Genomic DNA, 23,779 nt, shown 5'->3' on the forward strand with positions numbered 1-23,779 from the left:
ATGCTAAGGTACTGTTTATCCTTGAAGGTGAGATGAGTTTCTCGAAGACAATGAACAGACGGATTTTCTTTCTTAATCCGTTCCACTAGCCTGTGTCTTTTGACTAGGAAGTTGAGGCCATTGATATTTAGAGTTATTGTTGTAAGATATGTATTGGTTACTGTCATTTAGGTGGGTTTATGTTATTGGTCCTATTTGTGTTTCTGTAGTTATATCATCCATTGCTTTCTTTATGTAACTTCTTGGATGTTGGTATCTTCAGTGCTTTATATTGCTTCAGATATTCTCTATGGGGGCGTTTTTTGTGCACATGAGTTCTTTTATCCTATTCACATCTTGGAAACTTTTCCATTCTCCTTGAACTATGATAGATGTTTTTGCTGGGTAAAGTACTCTAATTTGGCATCCATGGTCATTTAGAACTGGGAATACTTTGGTTCAGACTCTTATGACTTTCCTAGTTTGAACTGAAATTCAGATGTAATTCTGATTGGTTTTTAATTTATGTAATTTGTTTTTCTCTGGCAGCTTTCGGTGTACCCTCTCTTTGTTCTGTATATTTAATGTTTTTACTATGATATTCTATAGGGAGTTTCTGTTCTGAACTTTTATAACTGCTGTTCTGTGTTTCTTGTATCTATAAAGGTATGTGTTTCCTTAATTTGTCCAAGTTTCCTTCTATAATCGTGTTGAAGATCTGGTTAATGCCATTGACTTGACATTGTTCTCATTCCTGTATGCCTATGGTATGTAGATTTGGACTTTTCATGGTCTCCCACATTTACTGAGTGTTGAAATCCTGTGTTGTAAATCTTTCATAGTCTTTGCTGGAGGAGACTAGTTCTTCAACTTCATTGTGTAGTCTTGATATTCTGTTTTCCATTTCATCCATTCTGCTTGTGAGACTTTCTACTGTCATTTCAAATTGACTTATTGAATTTTTCAGTTCTATCCCCATTTTGGCTTGGTTTTCTACAATATTTCTGTCTCTTGTGAATTCATTTTTATAATCCTGAGTTGTTTCTGTTATTTCACTCAGCTTTATATTTGTGTTTCCTGAACTTTCTTCTCAAGTTTATGCCTATGCTCTTTGAGGTCCTTCAGTGTGTGTCTACGTGTTCTTTGAGTTCTTTGATCATGTTTGTGATTGTTCTTTTAAATTTTGCATTGTGGAGTTCCTTGGTATGATTCTCATTGTAGTATACTTATGTAAAAGACTTATGGGTTTTCTTGGGACATATTTTCTTGGGTTTTCATGTTACTTGTGTTTTTGCTTTGCTCTTTGGGCACATGGATGTCTTTTGTTGGTTCTAACAGAAAATTCCTTTTTGCCTTGGTTTAGTTGAAGTTTGGTTATGTTTATATTGTTGATGCATCTTGGCTGCTTTTTGCTTATGCATGAAAAGCTAGTTGGTGTGTGTTTCAGCTTCTTGCAGGGTAGGTGGCAAGTTGGGGTGGAAGGTATGTCTGTTGAAGCAGATCTAGAGGGGGTTGTCAAGGGTAACATGGAATGGAGACAGCCTAGGGAGGGTCTAACAAACAAAGCTACAGAATCAAGCAAGTCTGGATACAGTGGATCAGGAAAGATTGTGCAGGTATGGAATAAACTAAGAAGATAGTCCAGAGATCTGGGGCAGAAAGTGCAGGATCAGGCCTTGGTCCAAGGCTATAAGGTGGCCAGAGTGTGGGGAGAGTGGAGCTGCTCAAGGTTCAGGGAAATCAAGGTTCAGTGAATGGAATCTGACCTACCAGGGTAATAGGAAGGTGTGTTGCAGGCAGATCAGGAGGTCAAGGGCAAGGTAGAGTGTAGGGACTCAGGTTTGCTTTGCTTAGCGGGGCACCTGCTGGCTTCGGGGCAGAGGGTCTGATCGGTGACAGAGTCAAACTCTGGGACCTGTGTCTTCCCAACAGGATGATTTATTTTAGAATTTAGATGGTTTTTATACATCCCAAGGAACTAGCAGTCACACGGGATATGACAGTCACATACAAAGATTTAGGACACAAAGAAACAGGACATTTAGTCTGCTAGTTGGCGCCAGGAGGATTCTTAAACTTTTACTCAAGGTTATCAATGCCCATCCAGTAATTTATTGGCCACAATGTTTTCTTTCTTAGAGCTAAAAGCATGGTGAACTTTTAGCTTTTAGCTCAGGAGTAAACCTTTAACCTGGCCTAATCTCTTAGCCAAGGATAGCTGAGTTATTTGTTCAGGACAGGGAGATGAGCTAAGGGTTGTTAACCAAGACACATTGCCTAACAGTGTTCTGCAAGGCAGGGATTATCAGAGCCACTGTTTTCAGTGCCCCTCCCTTTTAGCAGAGAATGCAGCCTGGACCTATAAGTTTTGGGCTCACCTCACCCTAGGGCCTGGCATCCTGGTTTCCTACAGTAGAGGTGAGGACAACCTGTGGAGCACCTAACAAATTGTCCTGGAGAAATGAGCTAGTCTGGGAGCAGGGATTCAGGACCCAGTGTGCAGGTATGGACTAAGAGGGTAGTCCAGAGATCTGAGGCAGAAAAGCAGGAGTGGGCCTGGGTCCAAGGCTAGAAAGGGAGATAGAGTGCGAGGACAGAGTGGAACTTCTCAGACTTCAGGAGAGTCAAGGGAGTCACATACCTGGTATTAGTTAGGAAGAACTGTTGTAGTCAATTCCAAATCTCTGTCCACTTTCACTCATCCAGCATCCACCAGTCATCAGTATGTCCATTTCATGTATTGAATCAGTGATTAGTCTCATGAAGAGTCACTAAAAGTAAGTTTATGCCCTTTGGTCTTTTATTAACCTGCATCAGGTTTATTGTTTCCAAGACCCTTCCTTGTTCTTCATGTCTTTGCTTAAGCTACATACAGAGGCAGTGTGTGATCACGCATGGTTGCACCAGAGGATTTAAAATCTATTAGTGCAAGAAAGAAATGCTGTTAATAACCCAGGACAAGTAGGGAATGAGTAAAATGTGTCACTAATTAGATGTGCCCAATTTTGTCTCATCTGAATTTGACTGACATAAAATTGATGAAGAAATATAATCAATATTTACAACTATTTTGACACGCCAAGTACCGCAGTGACACTCTGAGATACACAACCCGAGGTGGGCACAGGTTTTCAGGCTTAAGTCGGGACTTCAGTTGCATAGGAAGGGTGGTGTCAGTAGGATAAGCACCACTGACAGCAAATAATTTATGATTTAAAAAAGTTAATAAAGACTATTCCAAATATTTTTTCTTTCTTTTTTAAAAAATATTTTATTCATTATTTTTATTTTATGTGTATGCCTGTATTGCCTGCATGTAGGTAAGTGCACCTGTGTCATGCAATGCCCACGGAAGACATAAGAGGCTGCCAGATCCCTGGAGCTGGAGTTACAGACAGTTGTTAGCTGCCATGTGGGTGCTGGGATTCGAACCTGGGTCTTCTGCATGAATAACCAGTGTTCTTAACTGCTGAGCCATCTCTCCAGCCCCATATTACAAATGTTTTAACACTGAATAAAGGCATCTGTCTGAGTTGACAAATATGACAGTGCACCAGTCAAATGATTTCACATTTCATGTGTACTGAAATGAGATAAATATAAATAAGCACTATGGCTATCAGGAACACAGTCTCTAAAACTAACATTGGTAATATGAGGAATGTCTTTCTCTGCATGACACAAATTGCATAGGAGGAAATTCCATTTACAGTAGCGCATACTAAGCACTCTGAACTATATGCTGATCAGTTTTTACTGCCCTCCTTCACAAGGTGTGAAGTTCATGTTGAGAAACTGCACACAGACACCCAATCATCCAAACAAATCAACTGCATCTTCAAAATACTGAGTTACCGAGTTTCATCACCCTTCTGCAGCATGCTAGATATTTCTCATGTTCCGCATACGGCCCCTCATAACGTGCTCTGGCAGGATGTTTTTCTGTACTGTGAATTATTTTAAATCATGGCACATTTCTGTTTCTTGGTACTTGCTCCTGAGCTTCCAGTTCCTAGGAGCTCAGGTTCACAATTTCCACACAGTTTATCTGGATGAGTTCAAAACTGGTCAGGACAATAATCTTTGATCATGCAATAGGTTTTTCTGCTCCACTGCCTGGTAATTCCACATCACAAATGCAGGTTAATGATTGCTTTCTCTTTTGTATAACACTCCAGTATTTCATGCCAACCTCCACAGGTGAGTATAGCTGGAGCTCTATCAATGCACTCAAAGAGCAGTTGACCATGTCAGACTTTTTATGGTTCGAAGGGACACCTATTTTACCTGTATTTTCTACACCTGAATGTCTACGAGAAATACATGATGAATTTCTAATGAAGGATGACGATGCTGTCATATTGACATACCCCAGATCAGGTAAGAACTGTCTATGGCATGATCTGAATAGTCTACATGGAAGGCTGTGACTTTGATCCTAATTCACTCAGCTGATATATGGGTTTCTCTATATACTAGACAGTTCACAGTGCTTGGGGAGACATCAAGAGCAGGGCCCTAATAAGTTTTCTTTCAGGAAAAGGGATTTACCTAACCTCTGTTCAGGAAGAGCTATTATATTGAGGCAGCTGAAGAAGCAATAGCAGTGGATGAAAGGATATTTAGACATTGCTATGATTATATAGGAAAATGTGGATGACAACATATGAGCAGAGAGAATATAGCACTAGAAACAATGGACAATTTGAAATAAAAAATAATGTAAGAGCTAGCTTGCTGCTAGTTAATGCATTCTACACATGATGATGAAGTTACACTAATGAATTCTCCACAGTGTGCCTGTCTAACAAGACCTGCCAAATGAAAAAATGAGTTGAAATGTCAAGGTGGAAGGAAGAAATATCGTGGGCACACATGCCAAGATGAAGAGCTAAAACCAATCAATGGATGGTAAAGAAAGGAGAAACATTTTTCTCCAGGAAATATCTTCCTGAGATGTTTTCTGAGCCCGAGTGGACAGCTCTAAATACAGGCACACAAGAGCACTACTAAATGGGCTCAGTGCATCACACATGCACACACACACACACACACACACACACACATGCAGAAACACACACATATATCTACAAATGTACATGTGTGCATGTGACAATAACAAAGATGAGGTCTCAAAACATTGAGAGAGAGAATAGGAATATGGGATGAGTTGTTGTGTGAGTGTGTGTGGGGGAAATAATGCAAAGAAATTCTCAAAAATAAAACAAAATTTTAAAAAAGAATGAATGTGAAAATTCTTGGAAGAGATAGACAATGTCACACAGAAAAGTTATCTAAGAAAATTTCCAGAAACTATAAAAATGTCTGAAAAACTCAGAAACTGAAAAATTACACCTCACAGTTTCTTGAGTATCATAGAAGAACTGAAAATTGGATGTTTACATCCAATGGCCATGAACGTGAATTGATAATAAAAACCTTAGGGGAATAGGAATGCATCCAAAGACTTCAGAAAACTGCCCACAGATCAAAGCTTCAGGAACATACGTATAAAGATGAATGCACAAATAGGAAAAAAACAGATCTTTGTGTAATGAAAATATGCAAGGTGATAAATGTGTAGAAATATACAGGGTGATAAATACATAGAAAGATATTTATCTTAAAGAAAGTATATCCTGAAATACACAAAATGAATGACTATTGAGGATATTATGCTAAATGAAATGATTTTCTCACAAGTGGTTTTAAAGGAGTACTCCATTTTCCTTATGCTTCAGGAACTACCTGGCTGATACAGATTGTCTGCTTGATCCAGAACAAGGGGGATCCCAAGTTTATCCAATCTGTGCTCCCCTGGGAACTTTCACCATGGATAGAAATTGACAGTTTATATTCTTTAATAAAGAATAAGAAGGGTCTATGTCTCTTCACCTCCCACCTTCCCTTCCAACACTTTCCCAAGTCTTTCTTCAGTTCCAAGGCCAAGGTCAGTGCCAGCTGTCAGTATATGTTTCGGCAAATGTACTTTGAACTACATTACCAAGATATGACCCTGAGGTCTTCCTGAAATGCACTTTCATGCTACAGTAGGATCTGAGAGGAGCATGCACTCCCTGATGCTGATGTGTCATGTTCAGGTATCAATGACTAAATGCTGGATTGTTTTAGAATCATGGCTGGTTTTGTAGCCACTATGTCTTGGTATGTCTAGCTGTCAACCAAAGATCAGCAGCCACTCATCTCCTCCATGTGACTCAGGGAGGATCACCAGATTGGATCACATACCTGCAGGGTCTAACCTAACACAGACAATTTTCAAGACATACTTTCCAGAAAAGTGGTTTTGGGTTCATGGGTTATGAAAATATATTTCAATTACAGTGAGAAACTGAGTAAAACAATCACCTCTGTAGGAAATACCTTCATTGGGGAATATAATATTGTTTCATCCCATCTACCTAACTACATGTTTTTTTGGATGTGATCACTTCTTAAAAAGAAACATTGAGCCTAAGAAAGGATGAGACTTACAATAATATCACAGAGAGATGGTGCAAGACATAAAACTGTGATGTCATTAAGCCAAGGATCTTTCTTAACTCTGTGAGGGTGTACTGAACTTAGAAATTAGCTTGAAGAATACAAACGTACACCCGAGTGTAACATTTCCAGTTGTCCTGGAAGTAAGTGCTTCATGTCACTGACTAAGAAAATCACCTACTGAAACAAACACTGTGTTTCATAAAATTACACTTGAGTTTTCCTCATCCTTGAATTTCATCCATAGAGACTCAGGCTGTGAGACTTAGAAGCTTAGCTTCATTCACTGAGTGAAATATCTGCGAGATTCATTGTGTCAGGAGAGATGGTTCAGGGGTTAAGAGCACTGGCTGTTCTTACACAAGACCCAGGTTCGAATCCCTGCACCCATAAGGTGGCTAACAATCATCTATAATTCTAGTTCCAGTGGATCAGATGCCCTCTTCTGTCCTCCAGGGACACTACACATCACAGGTACACTTACACGCATGCCAGCATAACGCTCATACACATAAAAGTAATAAATCGAAAAAATTTTAAATGAAACATCTGCAAGATTCATGTACACACACAGGGTGTGCCTGATCAAGCTTGCTGTATATTGTGAGATACATATACATTTCATTCATAATAGGTATTAATGCTGTTTTCTAGTCTATCTCATTTTAAAAAAGAATACTTTATTTTTTGTTTTATGTGTATGAGTGTATTTCCTGCATGTATTTAAGTGCACCTGTGTTGTGCAGTGCCCACACAGGTCAGAAGAAGGCTTTGGATTCTCCTGGAACTGTAGGTATAGACAGTTATTAGCTGCCATGTCGGAGCTGGATATTGAACCTAGGACCTCTGCAAGAACAGCCAGTGCTCTTAACCACTGAGTCATCCTTCCAGCCCCTCTCCCCTTCTTTTTTTAATGAAAATAGCTGTATACTTGCGTGATTGTCAATTAATTTTGCTGAATTTTGTCTTTGCTTGAGATGTAAAAGGAAATGGCTGAGGTAGGGTTTTGACTGTAAATAGTGTAGACTGTGGCTGGTGTCTTTTGGCCTCCTTATTTCCTCTTATTCCTGACTAAAAGATAGCACTTCAAACAATCTTATAAATAAGAGGAGTGGAAATCATGGGGGTCTGGAATAAGATGAGGTTGCTGTGGGTATCATGGAGATTCTGCAGCAGCCTAGACCTATTTATTTCTACCACTTATTACAGGCAGAATGACATTTCTGCTTAGTGGTCAAATTATGAAGGTGTTCTAAATGCAATAAAGTGCATATACTCATTGATTCACTATCTTTGAGGCTGATGAAAATTGAATTTTAGTTTTAATTTTTACATTTATTATTTTTTGAAATATACACCCTTCTATTTTTATTATGTCAGTTATGTTAATATATTTATAGAATGTTTGCACAATTCACTCACTGTGCAGTAATCATATTTACACCCTCTCCCATATGTGTATCACCAATAGCAACCCATGTGGATTTCATGCATTCGGTTTAATATGTTAAAAGCCTATCAAGCCCAGTTTGTGACACCAGACATCCCTCAGTTTGAGTCAGTTATTTGAGCCTAGTCCGTCAATCTAGCATCATTCTCTAATTATTTACTGAATATTTGCAAATTTCATACAATATAATTGGGTGGTATTTAGATCCCCTCCCAATCCACATCTGCCCTACTGGTTCCCACCCAAAGAATAACGTATAGAGTCTGATTTGTGTCCCCAAATGTCCTTTAGTGTGGGCCTGTCCACTGGAACCTGGTTAACCTACCAAGAGTCCCTTCCATGGAAGAGACTGTCTCCCCCCACACCCCAGCAGTCATCACTTGCCAAAAGTTACTTAGGTTAAATTGGTAGTTCTTGACCACTTTCCCATGAGTATGTTGGGATTTGGGTAGGTTGATCTTCCATGGGACTCGTGCATACTATCACCATTGCTGTGAGTTCATATGTATAACTGACCAGCTGTTTGAAAAACTGTTTCCTCATGGTTATCCACCACTCCGGTTCTTACAGTCTTTCTGGCCCCTCTTCCATAGTGGTCACTGAGCCTTGAGAAGTAGAAGTTTGAAATTGGTGTCCTATACAGGGATAAGCACTCTACATCCTCTTGTTCACTGAACATTGGCCAGTTGTACATTTCTGTTCATCACCATCTGCTATATAAGGAAACTTCTCTTTTGAGAACTAAGAGAAGCAGTCATCATATGTTCAGAGGTTGTATTGAAAACATGTCTCTTAAGGCTAAATATATCACAGAAACCTATTTTCTGCATTAAACCAATTATAGAACTCTGTGTTCCGTATACTGTAGTCTCCAACTGTTGCAGAAAGAATATTCATTGATGGGTGGTAAGAGGATCATGCATGAGTTACCTCCCATCGACTGTGTCTTAATATCAATTAGACAGTGGTTGATTATACCCCAAGATAAGAGTGACATTACTATAACAATAGAGATAGTTTTCTGGGCTATTCATTCCCTCAATGTTATTATATAACAATTAATCACTTTGAACTGATTCTCCTGTTCCACCTCCCACGTGCTGAGATTACAGGCATGAACCACCACACTGGCTCTGCAATTTTCCCTTCAAAATGTTTTTGGGAGCTTCACCTGCATTGAGAAGACTAATGTGCATAACATTGAGACAATGCTATATGGAACCTTAACCACCCATGACTCAGGGACCATTGCAGAAGAGGGGACAGAAAGACTGTAAGAGCCAGGGCTGGTTCATGAACACAGGGAAGCAGAGGCTTTCAGGCCACTGGAAGTTTGCACATGTGAATTTATGACAATGGTGGCATCAGGCACAAGACCTGTGCCAACTCAATTAAACAAGGGCCCAAAGGGGAGTAGAAAAATAGGTTTGGGGCTGACACTAGGCTGAGAACTATTGGAGACTGATTGCTCCTGGCTGAGGGAAGAGTATGCCTTACATATGACCACTAGATGGGCTGACTAGACTCCAGTGGATGAATTTACACTGAAGGACATTTGAGTAGAAATGCTTGACTGGATAGGATTTAATATATAAGATGGAATACATGAGGAATGGAGGAGACATGGATGGGGGGTGGGGGTCTAAATTTGATTAAGAACTATTGCTTGAAATATAATACCTCAATAAAAATATATGATAAATAGAAAGATAGATAGATAGATGATAGATAGATAGATAGATAGATAGATAGATAGATAGATAGATAGATAGATGATGGATGGATGAGATAGATAGATAGATGATAGATGATAGGTAGATCAATGATAGATGATAGATGGAGAGATAGATAGATGATAGATAGATAGATGATAGAGATAGATAGATAAAAGAAAATGCCACACAGACATGGCCAAAAGTCAATCCAATGGAGGAAATTCCTCAATTGAGGATCCCTCCACCCAGGCGTATCAAGTTGGCTACTGAATCTATCCAACACATGGGATGACACACAAAAATATTAATAATGGTTATAGCTAGAGAAGGGAATTATTTCAGAGAAGTTAGAAATTAGATGATGGCAGACTTAAGCTTTTTAAAAATTTTATTCCATTATATATGGAATTTTTATTGTAGCAATATATTTAGTTGTGTATTTAAAAACTAAACTTGTTTTTTGCTTGCTGATAAATTTATTAGTTATATTGCAAAGTGATTGGGAAATCAAATAAGTAAATCAGAGGAAAACTTTATCAAAATCCATATAGTATATAAAATAGTAATATTTGTCACTAAATCATGTTAATGTTTCAATGTTAGATAAGAATAAATTTTCAATTTTTCAAAATAAAAAAGATTGAGACAACACACCCAGCCATTACATCCTAACTTGGCAACTGGTTCAAAGAAAATTTAAAATGAGTATTTGATCCGCGCATACTGTCAACAGAGCATTAAGCCTTTGGATTTAATTGGCACTTGATAGCCAGTGTTTGAGCACAGATCAGTGAAAAAGTGAGGAACTGCATCGACACTCTTTTGCTTTTTTTTTGACTGAAGGTGATTTATCTCATCAGAAATCCCAGAGATGTTCTTGTGTCTGGTTATTTTTTCAAGAATCAGACAAAATTTGTGAAGGTGTCGAAGTCACTGGAAGAATACATGGGATGGTTCCTCGATGGAAATGGTGAGTGTTCTGTATACATCAAACCTTCTATGGGTGTGAGATATCACCTCTGGAGCACAGGTCTTTTAAATGGGGCTACTTTCTTTGACAGTCACAGAACTACAGCCCAGCCTCAAAGTGCACCCTGATGCTCTGTCCTGATGATATTCTTAGTCTCTACAGTTCCCATTGATTACACATTTAATCACAGTTTTCTTCTTTTCCTATTCACATGTGGTTTTATGAGCATCTCCCCTTCACTGGCTGTCTAAACAAAACCCCAGCCTTCTACTATTTCACTTAACATGTCTATTACCACAATACCAGAATCTTCTAATCATTATAAAATTTTTGCACAACTAAGTATTAACTGTCCTTTAATGATACATAATTTCTGGGTCTTCTCTCTTGTCCTTAATCTTGCAATAATAGCAAAATCTATGATATGTCCCATATGTCAGTAATGATGGGTGTTCAAAGTTCCAGCAACCTAAGGCATATCTCTGGAGAAGCCTCACATCTTTCGACAATAATAGGTCTGATTCTGAGTACAACCTTCTGGCACTGCTGTATGTTTATCTTAATAAACAGAATCTCCCTCTCACTGAAAATTTAGTATGATTCTGAAATACCAAAAGAATAACTTTTATTAAAATTTAGGAGCTCAATTTCCTCCATTCCCTTTATTTAAATAAGTAATCTAGTCATACAAACTAGATATATACCTGCATTTTGTTTTCTGACATATTGATGGATTTTTATTTTCAGTTCTGCATAAAATACTATCCTATGCATCTATATCAGTTAACCATTTGGTTTCCTCAATACAGCACAAGTAGGCTGGTATTTACATATCTATTTACTGAGCAAGAATCTACAGTAACTATAGGTCTCACGGTTCTTCTTTGTTGAATGTCAAATGTTAGGTCTCACTACTTGGTACCTATCTGATACACTAGCAAAAATAGAAATGTCCAGTGTGGATATGTTGGTGCGCATCAGCAATAACAGTACTAGGTACATGGAACTAGGAGGATCAAAAATTAAAGGCCAGACTTGGATACATAGCAAGACTGAGGCTAACCTGGGACACACCAAGCCATAGCTCCCTTACAGATAGGTCTGTGCTGAATGTCTAATCCTCACATGACCAAGCTCTGTCAGGAATCCTGTGTCAATGTAGTGTCCTTTCATTGCAATGGGTAGGAGGATGGTGATTCACAGGACACATGATAAATCTGCAATGGTGTTATATTAATAACACTTGGTCTTTCTGATTGCCACCTATTACATCGACATAATAATGGGATTTATTAAGAAATTTTCTTGCAATTTATGATGTACTTTGATCCTATCTATGCCCCATTTTCTGGTCTTATTTCCTTCCACCTCCCACAAATCCATTTCCACTTCCCAAAAAGTTCTCTCTTCTACTTGCATTTCTTTATTCTTTTTGGACATAATGAGTTTAGTTGTTTACATGAGCCAAGCTAAATGGTCATTTACAGGAGCATGGGCAACTGACAGGTGGCTAGATCACTGAAGAAATTGTCTCTCCCTTGCTCAAAAACCCTTAATTGCCATTGATTCAGGAGGAAATGCTGTGAGGCCTCAAGAGAACCTTACCCACACCAAATATTAACAGAGTAAAGTCTCAGGGAAGATTGGACCCAGATGAGACTGTCATGATTCATGATCCTAAATATTGATGGCCTCCACGTTATACACAAAATCACAACTTTGAAATCATGAGTGCAGTGGACACATTACACAGAACAGATTGTTCTACACTGTTACTCCCCTTTGTCTGGATATTCTTTATGTCTTCTCTTCCATTACGGTCCCCAACGCTTGGAGACGTGAAATAGATGTTCCACATAAGGTTATTTTCAACAGTAACTAACTCTCAACACTTCGAGCCCTTATGTGCCTCTGCAGTAACCACAACACAAATAATCATCTCTGGCCAAATCTTTCAGCAGCCATGATCTATGGACACGCACATATTTAAAAAGCACTTAAAAGATGGACACAACATGCTAAGTAGCAAAACAAGAGGAAATGGTTCCCCACTAGTTTTTTGATTGTTTATGCCATTGGTCTTTACAAAGGTTGGGGAATAGCCTCAAAAGTAGTTAGGAATTGGTTTGTAATCCCAATCAGAGTCATGCCACATGACCAGTAGGCACATTTTGGCTGTTAGGTTGGTCGTGTAGTATCCAGTATCAGCAGCAGGGTAAGATTGCACTTGAACATTTTCATCCATCAATTCTATGTTACATTACAGCCCAATGAGAGCTAGCCAACTTTGAGAAAAGGAACTTGATTTTATCAGCTCATAAAAACACACAGACACACATGCACATATGTCAAAATATCCATTTTGAACTGTTCACACTTACACAATTTCTAATTCTCAATTATAGTATAATAAAGACTGCTGATGTTCAGGGAAAATTGAAGATAGATTGTGATTGTCAGTAAGACCCCTGGTTTCATAGTTTGCAATATTAACTGGGTCTCTGTGCACACAGTGATGTTTGGATCATGGTTTGAGCACACCCGTGCCTGGGTGTCTATGAGAGAAAGAGAAAACTTCCTGCTATTGAGTTATGAAGAATTGAAAAAGGTAACCATCTTTCTATAGATGTCACTCAGCTTCTCACCACTGTCACTCCACATAACCCTCTCCCATTCCTCATCATCTCTGTTCCATTGTCTATCTCAATGTTTAGTCTCATTTAGATTCAGTGGAAGAGATTAGTCACTTTGATCTTTATTGCCCTACATCTGACTTATCCATCAGATTCTCCTTGGTTGTCTTTCACATCTTTATTTCAGTGCACAAAACCCTGAGGCAGCACATGAGAGTTTATGCTCACAGCACAGATTGTTTAAACTCTCTGTGTGTAAAATATGATGCTGCTGAAAAAACAAGTGATAAGTAGGGATGAACTAAAAATAGTGAAAGGTTGTCATTCAACAGATGGGCCCAGAGTGTGCCATCAGGTTTTGATGAAGAGATGAGAGATGAGTGCACGAAATTAATCCTTGTAATATTCTGAGAGGCCAAGTACTTGAGAGACAGGATGGGTCTGGGTGATGTTCAAAACTGTCATGGCTGGCACAGTAGTGGAATTTGGTAGTAAGTGTTTTTTCTGATACTCTGTAGCTCAATACTATCAGAATGTTTTACTAGCGTTAGCTTACTATTTCAAAAAAGTTAATAAAGTGATGAATGATGCCAGATTTGACAAACATTCAAGAGCCTAGATAGATCATTGCACACTTATTATTGATATTGTATTTATTCATATTTAATAATATTTTCATTGATTGTTTAAAGTTCAAATTCTGAACTTCTCCTTCAGAAACACTCTATAATATCATCACAGACCCAGTTCCATCTCCCTAGACCCCTCAACATCATGTCCTCTATTCCTTTTAAATCATATAGAGTCTAATTTGGACTTCCCCAATGCTCTTCAGATTGGGGCCATACTCTGGAGCATTGTCAATCTACCTATTTTCACACCCTTAAAGAAAACTAACTCCCTCTTCCAGTCAGAATCAATTGCTGATAGTTCCTCAATTTTGCATGGGACTTCTAGCCCATTTTGCCTTTCCATTCTGTGGTTTTCTTACTTGGGCCTGCACAGGTCTTCTGCATACGTCACAAATTCTGTTGGTTCGTATGTGAAACTTTCCGGATAAATCTGGAAAACATAGATGCCAACTATATTCACCCATGACTCCTGGAACTTACACCTCTTGTGTCCCTCCTTTCCCAATGAATTCCTGAATCTTGGAAGATGGTGGGGAGACAGGTGTGACCCTTAAGACCAAGAACTCTGCAGTTCCTTATGTTCTGCATGCTGACCATTTGTGAATCTGTGATAATCTTCATTTGTTTAGGTAGAAACTTCTCATGTGAGACTTGAGAGAGGCACTAATGTAATTGTATAAGTCATTAGGACTCAGTTTAACACTATATTAATTTAGGAGAATAATAAAATTGAGTTTTCTCAGATAGCCTGTGACTTGTCTAGCCACAAGTTTTTGGCTCTGCTAAGAGTGACACCTATGGCTTACATTTATGAAACGTGCATTAAATGCAATCATAAGGTGATTGGTTACTCCCACAGCATCTGTGCCACGATTGCACAAATGGCACATCTTGCCAAGCCAGAACTCTCAAGGTTCATAGCTGGGTTAGACTGATAATGACTGTTCTCTTTTGGGACCAGGCAAATTACCTTCCAGAACTATGAAAGCTAGGCAGTAGAGGTGAGGCTTCCATGTCAGTACCACGTGGATTTTTCCATGTTTGTTCTCCAACTGAGTAGGTGTTATCTTGAGCAGTAGAGTTTTACTGTTAAATTCTGGAAGGTGACAAAGAGCCACAGCAAAATCCAGTAAAGGGTCTATGCACCACCCTGGGCATGGAATTCAAAGAAGAAAGTGCATTCCTAGCACTGGGCTTTTTATTTGCTTTCCTATGAGGTCTAGAAGGTATACCCATTATAGTGTAATGATTTCCTAACTCGTTTTCTCACTCTTTTTGAAATTTTGCTATTTTAATACGATATAATTTTATGATATTTAGATTCTCTTCACTATCCCCACCTTCTCTTACTGCCCCCTGCCCAAATTAATATATTCTAATATATATGTATATATATTCATATATGTATGTGTTTGTTTCTATGCCTACATAGTCTAATTTCAATTTCTGTCCTCAAATGTCCTTCACTGTGGGTCACAGGTATATATACATACATATACATATATATGTATATATTATATATGCCAATCGCTTTATCACATATACATATAGTAAAACTTCTACATTAGTAGATTTCCATATGAGTTATTCAAAAGACCTTTAATACTCATTCTACTTCCCTGTTGTCCGGTCTCTGCCATGCCCTCCTTCTCCCTTCCCACTTTAACCCTTCCTATTCCATTCTTCCCCTTTAGCACTGTATTCATATCTCTTCTCAGGGAGTCCACCAAGGGCTTGTAAATAGTTTCCTGAATCACTGGACTTTCCAACTGAAACACACCTACCTAAAGACACATGGCTAGCCTTCACTTATGAGAGAGAGCATGCCATGTTAGTCTTTTCCTTGTCTCTATTACCTCGCTCGAGATGACTGCTTCCCGTTCCAACCATTTACATGCAAAAAATCATAATGTTGTTGTTTTTACCTCCAGAATAATAGTCCATGGTTTAAATCCAATTTTAATTATCCATTCATCAGTTGTTTAGTATATAAGCTGCTCCCACTTCCTGATTTTTCTTAAAGGAACAGCAGTGAACCTAGATGGCCAGGTATTTCTGGAGCACAGAGCTTTGGGACTACACCCAAGGGTGGTCGAGCTGAATCATGTGGTAGATCTATTTCCATATTTTAAACAATATTTTGTTTATTATTTTTATTTTATGTGTCTTCGTGTATTGCCTGCGTGTAGGTAAGTGCACCTGTGTCATGCAATGCCCACGGAGGACAGAGGAGGCTGTGAGATCCCCTGGACCTGGAGTTAGGGCAGTTGTTAGCTGCCATGTGGTTGCTGGGATTCAAACCTGGGTCTTCTGCAAGGACGACTTCTGTTCTTAACCACTGAGCCATCTCTCCACCCCCTATTTCCAGATTTTGTAGGAATCTCCGCACTGATTTCCAGAGTGGGTGCAACAGTTTTCACTCCTACTAGTGGTGAATGTGTGTTCCGCCTTCCCCACATCATTTACAGCACGTGTCATCCTTTGCTTCTTCTTCTTAGCCTTTCTGAGTGGGTAAGAAGAACCCTTAAAGTAACTTTAATTTAGATTTTCCAGAAGATAAACATATTGGACAGTTTATAATATTTCTAAGCCATTTGCATTTTATCTTTTTTAAAGAATTAAATTATTATGATTTTTTTCATAAAATACATCTTGATCACATTTAGACCATCTGCCCTATCCACAGCCTCCATATAGACCCCTCAAAGAACCTCATGAATGCTGTTACGTCTGTTAAAGCCTATGTAACTAAGTTTGTCTCCACAAAAGACCCTACATGTGAGCTCATCCACTGGAGCCTAGTCAAACACATTTAGAGTCACCCTTAAAGAAAACCAACTCTCCCTCTATGAATAGTCAAACTCCCCCTCTCCCAGTTGCCAGTAATTCCCTAGCTAGAAGCAAGAAAAGCCTACTGGATCGCCAAGACCTAGCATTACAGCTGGTTGTTGACTGTCATGTAGGGTCTCAGAAATGAACCATTAAGTAACCTTTGCAAGAATTACAAGTGCTCTTAAAATCTGAAACTTTCTCTCTAGCACCAAATACACATTTAAATGGGTTGGAATGCCACACCTAATTTTATGAATATGGGAAATTACTATTTGATAGTCTGAAACACCACCTAGGCCTAGGAGGGCTAGAACACACCTTTCATCCCACCACGCAGCAAGCAGATGCCTGTGGATATCTATGAGATCTAGACCAGCCGGGCTATATAGTGAGTTCCAGGACAGCTGGTAACTACAAGGAGAACCTGTCACACAAATGAGTTTAAAATACCTGTTAAATAAAAATACTAAATTACAGCTGAAAATGATGACACAAGCTTGTATTACTATCACAAGAATGACGTCAACAGGAGGACCAAGAGATCAAGCTCATCTTTCACGTTAGGCATGTTAAAGTCATCCTGGCCTTCATATATCTGTTTCCAAAGAACGGAACAGAAAAATAATAAAACTAATGTCTGCACAAATATTTAAGGAATATAAGGAAAAACAAAACATGAAGTGATGGGATCCTTCATAAAGCCTCGAAGTCTTTCTTACCTGTGTTTTCTAATGAATAATAAAAGTGCTTAAAAAGGATTTTTTTCTTCCATCTAAGAAATGTAACATCCTATCACATTTTTGCCCATTTTTATACAATCTAGTGTGTTCTCAGGAAATCCGATTTCTCTTGAGAAGCCTTGTTACCCAGCTGTCTCAGAGACATGCACTGCACTGTCCTTTCCATCCATTCACTGCTCTCTGTTCATTATTTCCATGATTGTGTATCTAAATCTAATGGAATAAAATAATGCTATAATCAGTTAAAGAAGTAGGGCCTCATGAGTAATTTCTAGGAAATTTTTCTTGTTTTAAATACCAGATTCTGATAATAAACTCTCAAAATTATGCCTGATATGTTGGGACCTGTGTATAATCAGATCCTTCCAAGGGTGACACAGAAGAATTGTGAGCTTATGACCCATCAGGTCTATGTAAGGCAACCTCAACTCACAGACAATATGAAAAGAATTCCCCCATAATTATACACCAAGTAATAGTAAGATCATATAAAAATGTTACCTCACTAAACCAATATATCTTATTCAAATGTTATGCAATGGAAAAAGAATTATTTTCTATGAATTTTGATGCCTTTCCAATTATTGCTGCCATGTCTGTGACTAACCTTGAACATGGTCTAAAATAACATTCTTTTCTTAAACATTTCATTTTTAATTGAGTGTCTGTGGGTGTGTGCAGATGACTGCTATTGCTCAGAGGTTGGAAACATTGGATTCCCAGGAGCCCCAGTCACAGTGGGTAATAAGTGCACATGAAATGGGTGCTGGGAATTGAACTCAGGTCCTCTGGAAGAAAATCACAAGCTCTTAAACTATGAACCTTCTCAGCATCCCCTCCTAGATAAAACTCTCTTTCAGTATCCAAAGTGATGCAATCGGGATGCCCAAAGCTCAACCACACTGACATGGTGACATCACTCAGTGTCACCTACCTGAGTGATGGAATTATGGACAACCCCTCCACATCAAGCATCTATGAGTAATTACTTTTCTCGTTCTTTGCCTCTCTGTGTCCTCCTCTTTCTTAGATACAGTTCAGTCCATTATCCCTCACTGTCATTCTTTCGTCACATCCGCCTTTTTCACATTCTCCTCCACATTTGGTGTCATCATCTTTCCCTTTCCTATACTCATGTGTGTTTGTTCCTTAGGACACACGAGGAACCATAGAGAAGATCTGCCAGTTCCTAGGAAAGAACTTAGAACCAGAAGAGCTGGATTCAGTCCTCAAGCACAGCTCCTTTGAAGTCATGAAAGAAAGCATGCCCGATTATGAACGCTTCCCTGAAGAGCATGTTTCAAAGAAGGTGCAGTTTCTGAGAAAAGGTAAAAAGAAATGTTCTAATCTCAGAAGGTATCAGGATAAGTGGAGGCTTTTCCTGTGTGAATAAGATTCTAGAATTAAGATGTTTGAATGTATCAGCCTTAACTGTTCATCCCTTGAAGTGCTTTTCATTGGCCATTTTAGAGGAATCTTTTCATGGTACAAATTTGGGATTCAGGTACCTCCAGATAGTTGGTTTGTCCTGGGAGATTGCAGAGCATTGGAAATAACCATAGCTTGGTTGCCCACCTCTTTTCCTTAGAAAAGAGGAAAACTTGAGAAACAGTTCATAAAGACATAAATAACCAAAATGAAAACAGAGAGAGGAGAGACTGAATCATTGTAAGTTGGTAAAAATCAACTGTGTTATTTCATTATGTCTGCACTCTAATGGAAATGGCTAAGGCAAGAGCTGAAGATGTACATGGGATGATATGGCACAGACATCACTCACATGTTAGATGGTACAACAGACATTGGCCAGGTCTACACTGCTGGTATCCAGTGGGTCAAGTATACAGCGCATGGGGACTATCAGGTGATTCTCCAGCCTTAAAACATATGGAATCTGCCAGGCTACATTTTTTTTTTTGCAGTGAGTTACATTTTAAATAATTTTATTGAGGTTTTGTACATTTCATACAACTGCTCTTTATCAAATTAAGATTCCCCCTCCCCTATTCATGCCTGCACACCACACCCAGGCACCCAACTACATTTTGATTGTTTTGAATGCTTGACCATTGTCTTCTTTCTCATATGTCTCTCTCGCACAGGAATGTCTACACTTACCCACTTGCATTTAGCTCACCATGTATTTGACATAAACTGGGCTTGTAGAATTGAACCTTATTCAGTATTATTGGTTGGCTTACAAGAGCAAATTTAGATACAAACACCCTTTTATTATGCAGGTAACGTGAATGTTTTCACAGAGTTGCCATTGTGGAGAAAGTTTCCATGATAGATAATGCCTAGAGTCACACCAGATTAGGGAATAACTGGTTCTATGGGTCCTGGATTTGAAGAAGGACTGGGGTCATGCATTAGGGTAAAGTGTATGAGAACATAACATGTATGAAGATGTGAGCAGGAAGTTGAGAGTTATGGGCTCATATTAGTCTCCCTTTAAATACATGTTTCAGGTACAATCTCCAGTCTCTCAAAACATACAAATATCAGCTTCTGAGTATTTAATGATACAATGTATGTAAGCAAGAGTAATTTAGCTCACATTAGGTTAGTAAGACTGCACTCAAGCCAGCATTACTGGTGCCCTTAAAAGAAGAAATTTAGACACAAACTTGCTCATGCAGAGACTTGACAACAGGAAGATGGGCATCTTTATCCCCAGCACAGAGGCTTCCAGGAGAGTCAATACCTGCTGACAGCTAAACTCTGACTTCTACGCTCCAGACTGTGAGAAGACAGATGTGTCTGAACTGGAATTTAAGGTTTCACTTATAAAAAGTTATCCATTCCTGGACTTGCTGTTATGAAATGGATTTTGGAAGACTTATGTTTTTATATTGCATAATAAGATGCTATGAAATGCCTGAAACACCAAAAAGAAGACCGTTTAATGCAGATGATCATGAAAACTGACAACTAAACTTCCAACACAATAGAATTTGGGACAGAATTACATGAATTCAACTTAGTTCTCCATTCATATAACTATTTCATCAGAAAACCATGATAACATTATGTAGCCAGTTAGCTCCGAAACCCTTTTAAAACAGGTCACTGGATCCAGGATCTAACTCTATCATCCCCGTGATTCAATACTTCAGTGTGTCAGTGTTCTGTAGAGGTTAAACTTTTAAAAATAATGAAAAAACTGAAAAGGGAACAATGCTCTACATCCCATGTCAGCGCTCTGCCTTTCCTTTCATCTTGAAGTATAAAACAGATCGCACGTAAAGTTTTAAAATATTTTATATCAATTATCATCAGATTACTGATGTAAATCCTAAAGTACTGAACAGCTATATTGTGGGTTGGCTGGCATCAGCCTTGGGAATTCTATAGATGAATTTTCATGATCTTTTGGTCACTTTTTTGCCTCAGGACAAAAAATAACATGTTTTATGGCCTCTAATGAGCTACTTACCAATTGCATTTGGAAAGCACCTTGCTTGGGAAACTGTCCAGATACTGCGATGAATCTGCTCTAAAGATAAGAGCAATTGATTTGCCTTAGCCAATCTTAGTTTTAGGATGCCTGAATATTTTCATTTCGGGGAAAACTTCCTAGCATATAATATGTAAAATAAAATATCAGTTCATTAATTTGGTCTGTATGATGATCATCAACATGAGATGGTTAGACTTCAATTGCTCAGATGCATCAAAATGTTCTGGTTACTAGAATTAATCACATGAAGGTAATGAAGCCAGTCTCAAAAGACCAGCGTTTTCTATGTTCCCTCATACATGGTTCCAAGTCATTAAATAAATACATAAATCATGCTTGTATGTGTGATGGGAACATCAAAGTGAAAGTAGGTGTTGGGAGTGGACGGAGTAAGGGAAAGTGGTTTATGAGTGGAATATACTGAAGATACAGGTAGGCATGCATGCACACTTTAAAAAACATATTTTGTTTATTTTTATTTAATATGTATGAGTATATTGCCTCTGTGTGTGTTAGTGCGCCTGTGTTGTGCAATGCACACAGAAGTTAGAAAGGGGCATTGGATCCCCTGGAACTGGAGTTACAGATGGTAGTTAACCAACATGTGGGTGCTGGGAACTGAACTTGAGTCCTCTGCAAGTGCTTGCCTGCCTCTCCAGGATATTTTTTTGCCCAGTTTATAATGTAATGTTAATACATTTCTCATCTGTTCATTAATTCTTTCAGTCATTACATTGCAAGTGTGCACTGAATGTCTGACACTTTAAAACAATTTAAGAACATATTTTTTACTTTCTAGTATGTTATAATTATGCATTACACATATACACAAAAGGAAATACGTGGAACACATTGATGAGATATTGACATGAAAAGTCAGATCTTTGATGGATGGGAGATGTACAGCTCTGAATGAGGTGATACAGGAGATTATCATTGAATCATTTGCATTAAAGAGCTAGAACTTGGCTTGGTGACAGAGTGAGTCCCTAACAAGGGTGAGGCCAGAACCCTGCAGCAAACAGTCCTCTATGAAATAAGCACTAAAAGAGACAAAAAGGATATGAGACTATACTGCAAATACCAGCACACGAGGCAAAGGAACATGAAATGCAACCTGTGAGGAATGAGCAAAACAGATCTGAAGACCTATAGTAATGGAGAAGGAAGGGCCAAGGGTAATCAAAGGGGAAGGCGATAGAGGCACAACCGTGGGATCACCTAGAGCCAGAAACAGAGCCAGAGCGCTTATTCTAAATGAAAACAGAAGTTCAAGGAAGTTCTCAACAGGAAGAAGCTGAATCTCCAGCACCTGGTGGAAGAATCAAGATGGTGGACAAGCTACAATGAACTGCTACATGCAAACATACAAAAACAGAGAGACCAATTACAATATGTTTTGATAACTGATAGGAAATGTGCTGTTAATATGGACACTGTGGTGCAAATAGAGTAAGAACTATCTAGACTCCGGAGGTGTCAGAAGACAGAGCCAGTGCTGCTGCTCTTGGATTGCATAGTTGATACACTGGGAGAGACAGGAAGGTAGGGAATCATTTCCTCATAGACAGAAGTGGATATAGATAAGATTTTAAGACAGAAGAGGGGTTATAAAGGAGCTATGGAGCAGTAGTTGATACACTGGGAGAGACAGGAAGGTAGGGAATCGTTTCCTCATAGACAGAAGTGGCTATAGATAAGATTTTAAGACAGAAGAGGGGTTATAAAGGAGCTATGGAGCACTGTGTTACATCATTTTAGCTCCGTGGTCTTTGTCAAGCAGATGTAGAGAGCCAATATGGCGGCACATGCCCTTAATGCAAACACTGCAGAGCCAGAGTCAGGTGGACCTCTGTGAGTTCCATGCCAGGCTGTTCTATAAAGTGAGTGCTAGATGAACCTTGGGTCAAAAAATGTGATAAGGTATCAGAATCTTCCAGGCCTCTGGGAACTTGCTCATATGAACTTACAGCAATGGTAACAGCATGCACAAGACCAAGGTAAACTCAGAAAAAAAAAAAAAACAGCATAGAACCGGAGAAATGGGCAGTAGGCCTCAGTCTTAGCCAAGGAACTATTGGCAACTGATTACTGCTGGGTGAGGAAAAACTGTTCTTTAAGGGACTGACTCTACATAGGCTGACTAGACTCCAGTGGATGAATTTGCACCAAGGTAACCTGGGTACAAAAGCTTGACTCATTAGGCCTTAACATATAAGGTGGTATGCATGAAATCCAGTGGGGGACTAAGGAAGGGGTGCTGATGAGGAAGGGGGTATGAAGATGATTAAGGTGTTTTGAATGAAATGCACAAGAATTCAATGAAAACTATACAAATGTGATAAAGGGAATCTAAGAGGTATTGAGACTGATTACTAAGTTAATCGTTTCATGTTTTTCAGGCATTTGTGGAGACTGGAAGAATCATTTCACAACAGCTCAAGCTGAAGCCTTTGATAAAATATTCCAGGAGAAAATGAAAGGTTTCCCTCCAGGGCTGTTCCCATGGGAATAAGTTCCCCAAAGTGGCTACATCTTCTGTGGATGGTGATATTTGTTTTCCTATTGTGATTCAAGGGGTCATTGAATAAAACTGATTTCTTGAGCTTGGAGATATCAGTAAAGAAATAACTACTTTTTAAGCACTTATTATAAATTTTCACAATACCTCTTTGAAGTCATGAGACCCAGATTTTATTTTTATAGTATTTTGTTCATTTATTTTTCTTATATGTGTGTGTGTGTGTGTGTGTGTGTGTGTGTGTGTGTGTGTTGACTGCGTTGAAGTGCACTCATGTTGTGCAATGCCCACAGAGATGAGACGGGGCATCAGATCCCCTGGAACTGGAATTTTGTACAGT

General features: G+C 38.8%; 1 protein-coding gene across 2 annotated transcripts; it reads left to right on the plus strand.

The window, feature by feature from the left end:
- The first annotated feature begins 4,226 nt into the window (after positions 1-4,226).
- On the plus strand, positions 4,227-23,441 carry LOC103732419 (bile salt sulfotransferase 1-like). Of its 2 annotated transcripts, XM_008830988.2 has the most exons (6): positions 4,227-4,359; positions 5,721-5,929; positions 10,492-10,618; positions 13,132-13,226; positions 18,609-18,783; positions 23,321-23,441. In XM_008830988.2, the coding sequence occupies exons 1-6, from the start codon at positions 4,227-4,229 to the stop codon at positions 23,431-23,433; spliced, it is 852 nt and encodes a 283-aa protein (XP_008829210.1). In that variant the 3' UTR covers positions 23,434-23,441. The 2 variants fall into 2 exon arrangements, with proteins under 2 accessions (XP_008829210.1, XP_008829211.1); XM_008830989.2 differs by lacking the exons at positions 13,132-13,226; positions 18,609-18,783.
- The last annotated feature ends 338 nt before the right edge of the window (positions 23,442-23,779 follow it).

This window comes from Nannospalax galili, unplaced genomic scaffold (assembly GCF_000622305.1).
Source record: "Nannospalax galili isolate Female #2095 unplaced genomic scaffold, S.galili_v1.0 scaffold835, whole genome shotgun sequence".
Classification (NCBI taxonomy): Eukaryota; Metazoa; Chordata; class Mammalia; order Rodentia; family Spalacidae; genus Nannospalax; species Nannospalax galili.